General features: G+C 38.0%; 1 protein-coding gene across 3 annotated transcripts in view; it reads right to left on the bottom strand.

Annotated features, from left to right (window-relative positions):
- The window catches only part of LOC107552136 (phosphoribosyl pyrophosphate synthase-associated protein 1-like), a 20282-nt gene that overhangs the window by 7515 nt on the left and 4475 nt on the right, over positions 1–8292 (bottom strand). For all 3 annotated transcript variants that reach the window (XM_016233966.1, XM_016233967.1, XM_016233965.1), the window contains exons 3-6: positions 7414–7480; positions 1273–1445; positions 1069–1184; positions 852–907 (exon numbers count right to left, since the gene is read on the bottom strand). In XM_016233966.1, the coding sequence (XP_016089452.1) occupies positions 852–907; positions 1069–1184; positions 1273–1445; positions 7414–7480 (412 nt within the window). The remainder of the gene's footprint in view (positions 1–851; positions 908–1068; positions 1185–1272; positions 1446–7413; positions 7481–8292) is intronic.

Raw genomic sequence — 8292 nt, 5'->3', positions numbered from 1 at the left:
GGACATAATTACTGATTATAATGACTTATACTGTCTTTTTACACGTTGCGTTGCATTGCGTTGCATCGTGCCGCGTAAACATAAAACCATGTCTGAATTTGTGATCGGAGAAATGACAAACAATAAGTGCTACTCTACACTGCTCAAAACTCGTGTTTGAATCGTCAGTGGCAAACTCTTTAAATATAAAAAAAAACGTACTTACAGTCTGAGTCAGAACACCGGCATTGTAGTCTACTCTCCCAGGATCAGGAAACGGTCCTCCATAAATTGCGCTGCACACATCTGAATATTTGGGTTGAACTGTTCTGGAACAGTGTTGTAAATACAACTTAACCACTGATTTCTAGTCGTGTCCTCTTTTGGAAGACCAAACAAAGTAGTTTCACTTTCACAACGAAACACAGCGCCTTCAGGACATGGTGGCGGCAACAACAATACTACAGCGGGAATAAAAGTTACGCTGCCTTTCTTTGCGTGAACATTTGGGCGGCGTTATGCAAATCTTCCCACATAGTGACGTAGACATGTGGAGGCGTGTTAGAACGAGGCGTTTTAGGCAGGCGTGGTTGACTCTGAAATTTTATAAAGAATATCTCTTTGGATTTGAGACTTTAGTCTTTGCAACTTTACAGATCTTCTTTATGCACCAAGAGCGTGTAACACTCCAAAGATGAAGGAAAAATTGAAATCGCATCATATGACCCCTTTAACACATTTCACTATGTTCCACATCCAGATTTTCCCTTGAAATCAAAAAAATTTAATAAAAAAAATTACAAAAGTCTGCAAATTCCTTATAGGCCTGCTTTTACCTATGACAATTACAGCACATCTCCAGGAGCTGTTACCTTTTTGCAGCAGATGGGGACTTGGCAACAATTATAGCGTTTCTATAATCAGGAATCTAGGCAAAATAGAAATGAGAAGAACAGAAAATGATATTAATAGTTTTGTTTTCCCCTATATATATATATATATATATATATATATATATATATATATATATATATATATATATATATATATATATATAAAGTGAAGTTAATGGCTGTAAATGCTGCCTACCTCCTCCTGAATGTACTGCAGCAGGAACGGAGAAGCCCGCAGGTTGTCCACAGGGAATGTAAAGAAGCCCTGGATCTCTTTCTGGTGCAGATCCATGGTGATTAAATGAGTCAGACCTAGTTATCATTGAAATTGTTTTCAAGACTTTTTGACTGTTACTGTGAAAACAGAAGTAGGAACACGACAGCCATCATAAGCCATTACCTGCTTTAGCTAACATGGAAGCGAGCAGTTTGCACACTATAGATCCTCTCTTCCTCATCTTACACTGTTTACTGTAGGGGAAGTACGGGATCACGCCGATGATGTTCTTGGCACAGGAGGTCTTCAGTGCATAGGCCATGATCAGCAGCTCCATGATAGCAGTGTTGACATCTCTGACAGACACAGACAAATGGACTTTAGCTAATTGCTCTAAAGCGCTTCTGGGCCTGCTGAGAACTGCATTCTGAGACATGCAATTTAGCAAGAAGGTAAGACTTCACTTTGCACCTTTTGTGTTCCATGGGAAAAAAGTGGTCAAAATGACATTAGGGTGTGCAAACTTTTTTTTTTTTTTTAAGAGCACATTAAAAATATCACAATGTACAATAATGCACTATTCATGATTTTACATTACCAGAATAATCACGGCAAGTATTCGGTGAATAGGGTTGCAAAATTCCGGGAATTTTCAAGACTGGAAACTTTCCATGGGAATTAACGGGAATATATGTGAATTAACGGGAATTAATGGGAATAAACTGTAAATTTGCAGGAACTGGGGACTTAAATGTAGTTGAGAAAAAATCGTGCAGCATAACCTTGGTTAAAACAACCTGATTTATTGCAATTTCAATTTAATTTCTACCCTATAACTGCTCAATCACATGCACACTGCAGGGCTATTGAGGCCACACCCAATAGTAAAGACTTATATTGTTAGAAAAGATTTCGATTTTGAATAAACAAAGTTTTCATTCATCAATAAATCCTGAAAAAAGCATCACAGATTCCCCCTAAAAATGTCATTTTTAACATTTGTATTAGTTTGCATTAGGTATGTGCCGATACGAGTATCGGTACAGAATGGTTCACGGAGGGCAAATTCCAAATGGAAGTGATCATCCCTATCCCCTTGGAGTGGGGACTTTGGAGTGAGCAGGGCACGTGCGTGCCATTATGTAGTCGTTTGGAATGCATTTGGCAAAGCGAGCGACGTAATTTCCTCATTATCTTCAGCTGGCATGTTCCCGTGACAACGCAGCACGGTGTCCGTCAGCAGATGTCGCTGTTTTACTGTAGGGCTGTGCGATTAATCGAAATCGCGATTTGAGACGTTGCGATTTCCTAATCGCAAAGCCTGCGATGTGGACGCGATATTACTCTGTTCCAGAGCATATGCATGACTGCCAGCCTTGAGTTGCAGTCTTACTTGCCCTGGGCAAGAGTGAGTGCACCTCCGTTCTCCCCAATCAGCACCGCTCTAGCCAACTGAGTAAACACCCACCATTTAAAAAAACGGAACGCGGGACGGGAGAGAGACAGAGTGGGATTATGGCGTCTACTGGGTCAGATCGATAGTTAGGCATATTAAAACTAAAGAAAAACGTATGCAACTTAAGCTTCGAAATGACAGACAACGAACAAAAAAGGTAATTTGCAAGAGCTGTGTCACAGCGCATATCAAAACTCCCTTATCGGTTCTGTTTTCAGTACTGGAGAATAAAAGATACATTCTTAGATGTTTTTGTTAGTACGTGAACTTTATCTTGCACATTTTATCTCCCCAACAGATTAATTTGAAATAAGTTTATAATGCATGTTGGCTATTCCCAATTCAGAAGAGCGCACACACAGCCTGTGTCTGTGAATGCTGCTCATACTCGCTCATCTCTGCCCCAAGCGTCACGGACGAGCCGTTCACGCTTGCCGCACTCACGCAGCCCGTCTCGTAATGCTCGTTTAGACTCGCACCCGGCTCCGCACCGCAAGTCTTCACGAGCACATCTGGCAGTATGGACGAGGCTTGACGCATGCGCGCAACCTGTGTCGACTCTCGCCTGGCTCCGTGTTTAAAACAAATGTAAATTCAGTCTAACTGCTTGCTAATTTCATTTGGATGAAATGAAACATTCAGCACATTTTCCACTTGCTCCTAAAATCCCAAATACTTCAAATGAATAAATCAATGTAATATTTTAATAATTGGCTTACGAAATACAGTTCTTTTATTTATAACAAAATAAACAAATATTTTCTGTGAAATTCAGTAATTAAGTTAATTCTGTAAAAGTAGTTATACCATTATAATCCTATAATGCCTGCTGAAGAAAAAAACAATCATGGGAAAAAAGTGGTCAAAATGACATTAGGGTGTGCAAACTTTTTTTTTTTTTTTAAGAGCACATTAAAAATATCACAATGTACAATAATGCACTATTCATGATTTTACATTACCAGAATAATCACGGCAAGTATTCGGTGAATAGGGTTGCAAAATTCCGGGAATTTTCAAGACTGGAAACTTTCCATGGGAATTAACGGGAATATATGTGAATTAACGGGAATTAATGGGAATAAACTGTAAATTTGCAGGAACTGGGGACTTAAATGTAGTTGAGAAAAAATCGTGCAGCATAACCTTGGTTAAAACAACCTGATTTAATGCAATTTCAATTTAATTTCTACCCTATAACTGCTCAATCACATGCACACTGCAGGGCTATTGAGGCCACACCCACTACATGCACTGTGCTTTCCTCCATAACATGAACAGATCATTTCTTAAATCCAGCACACAAAAGATCTAAATTTCCATCTTGGTAAGTATTCATGTAAATTACATGAATATTGCAAAAAAAATAAAATCTTAAAACTTCCTTGTGCTGTGTGTAATATACTGTGCAACTAAATTAGGCTATACCATTGTAAAAAAAAAAAAAAATACACTGACTGAACAAACCATAGACTGGAACAATTGACCCTGCCCCACACACAATCTCTGGGGGATTCCCCTCCAGTTTCTCTGAAGATGCTGCATTTGAGCCCAAAGACTCCATCTTAAGTTTTGATATTCTAAATATATTCGATTCAATTTAACTAGTAAATACCAAAAAAAAGTGTTTTTACAGTAGCTAGCTAGCCAGTAAATCAAGATATGAAAAATCCAAGCGAGCTAGCACTATTTAATTGACAGTTTATGAGGTATAAACTAGCTCAAGCTGTGATGCTCTTTCTGCCAGCCAGTTTTCTGTTTTCATGCAGGAGTACAGTACTGGTCAAAAGTTTGGAAACATTACTATTTTAATGTTTTAAACATTGCATATCTTTTGCTCATCAAGCTTTCACTTAGTTGATTACAAATACAGAACAAAGCGGTAATATTGCAAAGTATTACTGGTATTACAATTTATAATAATGGTTTTCTGTTTTAATATACTTTAAAATATAATGTTTTTCTGTGATGCAAAGCTGTATTTTCAGCATCATTACTCCAGTCTTCAGTGGCACATGATTCTTCAGAAATCATTCTAATATGCTGATTTATAATCAATTTTGGAAACATTTGTGCCTTTTAATATTCTTTTTTTATTACCTGTGATTCTTTTTTCAGGATTCTTTGATGAATAAAGAGTTTTAAAAAAAGAACAGTTTATTTAAAATGGAAATCCGTTTTTTAACAATACACTACCATTCAAAAGTTTGGGGTCAGTATCTTTTCTCTTTTTGTTTTAAATAAATTAATACTTTTATTCAACAAGGATGTGTTCAATTAATAAAAAGTAATAGTAAAGACTTATATTGTTAGAAAAGATTTCGATTTTGAATAAACAAAGTTTTCATTCATCAATAAATCCTGAAAAAAGCATCACAGATTCCCCCTAAAAATGTCATTTTTAACATTTGTATTAGTTTGCATTAGGTATGTGCCGATACGAGTATCGGTACAGAATGGTTCACGGAGGGCAAATTCCAAATGGAAGTGATCATCCCTATCCCCTTGGAGTGGGGACTTTGGAGTGAGCAGGGCACGTGCGTGCCATTATGTAGTCGTTTGGAATGCATTTGGCAAAGCGAGCGACGTAATTTCCTCATTATCTTCAGCTGGCATGTTCCCGTGACAACGCAGCACGGTGTCCGTCAGCAGATGTCGCTGTTTTACTGTAGGGCTGTGCGATTAATCGAAATCGCGATTTGAGACGTTGCGATTTCCTAATCGCAAAGCCTGCGATGTGGACGCGATATTACTCTGTTCCAGAGCATATGCATGACTGCCAGCCTTGAGTTGCAGTCTTACTTGCCCTGGGCAAGAGTGAGTGCACCTCCGTTCTCCCCAATCAGCACCGCTCTAGCCAACTGAGTAAACACCCACCATTTAAAAAAACGGAACGCGGGACGGGAGAGAGACAGAGTGGGATTATGGCGTCTACTGGGTCAGATCGATAGTTAGGCATATTAAAACTAAAGAAAAACGTATGCAACTTAAGCTTCGAAATGACAGACAACGAACAAAAAAGGTAATTTGCAAGAGCTGTGTCACAGCGCATATCAAAACTCCCTTATCGGTTCTGTTTTCAGTACTGGAGAATAAAAGATACATTCTTAGATGTTTTTGTTAGTACGTGAACTTTATCTTGCACATTTTATCTCCCCAACAGATTAATTTGAAATAAGTTTATAATGCATGTTGGCTATTCCCAATTCAGAAGAGCGCACACACAGCCTGTGTCTGTGAATGCTGCTCATACTCGCTCATCTCTGCCCCAAGCGTCACGGACGAGCCGTTCACGCTTGCCGCACTCACGCAGCCCGTCTCGTAATGCTCGTTTAGACTCGCACCCGGCTCCGCACCGCAAGTCTTCACGAGCACATCTGGCAGTATGGACGAGGCTTGACGCATGCGCGCAACCTGTGTCGACTCTCGCCTGGCTCCGTGTTTAAAACAAATGTAAATTCAGTCTAACTGCTTGCTAATTTCATTTGGATGAAATGAAACATTCAGCACATTTTCCACTTGCTCCTAAAATCCCAAATACTTCAAATGAATAAATCAATGTAATATTTTAATAATTGGCTTACGAAATACAGTTCTTTTATTTATAACAAAATAAACAAATATTTTCTGTGAAATTCAGTAATTAAGTTAATTCTGTAAAAGTAGTTATACCATTATAATCCTATAATGCCTGCTGAAGAAAAAAACAATAGAACCCCTCCCAAAACACAATAACAAATTTAATGTATTTCAGGTTATAATGGGAATTGTATTGGTTTTAATGTAAACTATAATGGCGTATATTTTATGGATTCTATTGGTGGGATGTAATCTGGCAGATGGCAACCAATAGAACAACAGTAATTCCTATTGGAATAATGCCCAAAACAAAAAGGAATTTTGTAATGGTTTAATGGAAACTAAGAATTTCTGTGATGGTTTCTTTTGTTTTTTTCAACAGGGTAATGATACCCATACTGTGCTGCACATTATTGGCAATATTGAGCTGAAGCTTGACTTTGCAAATTTAAAATCGCAATTTGATATTTTCCCCCAAATCGCACAGCCCTACTTTACAGTCATAAATGTCTTTTTATTGTTGCAAATAAACATACATTTTAAAAACTTTTTAAAATATGCTATATAATATATAAAAACTAATATATAATTATATAACTTTTTAAAATATAAAATGTTTTTTTTTTTAATGCCGGTGTCCATCAGCGAATCTGCTGACGGACACCATGCTGCGTTGTCACGGGAACATGCCAGCTATAGATAAGGAGGAAATTACGTCGCTCGCTTTGCCAAATGCATTCCAAACGACTACATAATGGCACTCACGTGCCCTGCTCACTCCAAAGTCTTCACTCCAAGGGGACAGGGATGATCACTTCCATTTGGAATTTGCCCCGTGAACCGTTCGGTACTGATACTCGTATCGGCACATACCTAGTTTGCATGCATGTGAGCCTATGATCAAACAAAATGTTTATATTTATGTTTGTATATGATAGTTTCATAAATTTCTCCAAATTTTCTATTAATTCCCATAAATTCCCGTAAATTCCCATAAATTTCTAGTAAGTTTCCAACTTGGAATATTTCCAAAATTCCCCAGACGAAGTTCCCATGGAAAGTTTCCGCCCCTTTTGCATTCCTAACGGTGAATATATGGCATATAAAGCTCTAAGCAACTCTATAGGTTAGATACACAGAGGACACGCAATATGTGGGTTACGATCACACAGCTAAAATTCACAGGCACAAATACGTTTAAACAGTCTGAAATATACACTTCAACTTAAGCATGCAGATCTCCTATTCTGAACTGGATTCAATGCACTGCCTCTCACTGGCACTCTGACCTGGGAATGGTTTGGATGATGAAGATCGTTTGGGCTCTCACAGACTCTTTGATCTCAACCCTCGTTTCTGTCAGATAAAAGCAAAAACATCAAAATAGCAGTGGCAGATCAATTATTTAGTTGACTCTAACCTGTTTGGGCGAACCTCATGAAGAAAATGCAATATTTTACCCCAAAATAAAAATATGAAACTATATTTTGAATAATGAAATGAAGCCTATTTTTTAAGACCATCATTTCATTATTAATAAGATTCCTCCTTCTTAATAAAAATAATAACAACTCCATTCCATTATTAACCATTAAGACCATAACTACATTTAAGCACATTCATTGTAATGCATTAAAAAAACACACATTCCCATTATTAAAATATCTTCAAGGTGCCATAGAATGGAAAACTGTATTTTCCTTGGCATAGTTGAATAATAAGAGTTCTGTACATGGAAATGACATACCGTGAGCCTCAAACACCATTGTTTCCTCCTCCTTATGTAAATCTCGTGCATGCAAAAGACCACTGAAAAATAGGCGAATCAGAACATAACACCGACTGTGACGTTACAGGCGGGATCACTAATAGTTACGCCCCCAACATTTGCATATACCCGCCCATGTTCTATGCCAGGCGCCAGCCGAACCGTTAGAAGTTCAGCAGGTATAGTGAAGAAACGAGCGAGGATAATAGTGAAAATGGCAGATCACGGAAATAAATGTTAATGCTCCAGGCTGTGCAGGGATGGGTTGGTGTCTGTATTCAGAAAGGCACGGAAAACAAATAACGCGTGTTCTAATAAAATAACGCGAGTCATTAAAGGGATATGGTTAGCTGCTTGCTAGCGGTAGCCTGTTACATTACAGTACATAAGATTTCACTTA

This window comes from Sinocyclocheilus grahami, unplaced genomic scaffold, assembly GCF_001515645.1.
Source record: "Sinocyclocheilus grahami isolate Dianchi unplaced genomic scaffold, SAMN03320097.WGS_v1.1 scaffold441.1, whole genome shotgun sequence".
NCBI classification, from domain to species: Eukaryota; Metazoa; Chordata; class Actinopteri; order Cypriniformes; family Cyprinidae; genus Sinocyclocheilus; species Sinocyclocheilus grahami.
Note: the sequence above shows the minus strand (reverse complement) of the source record. Positions and strands in the feature narration are given on the sequence as shown.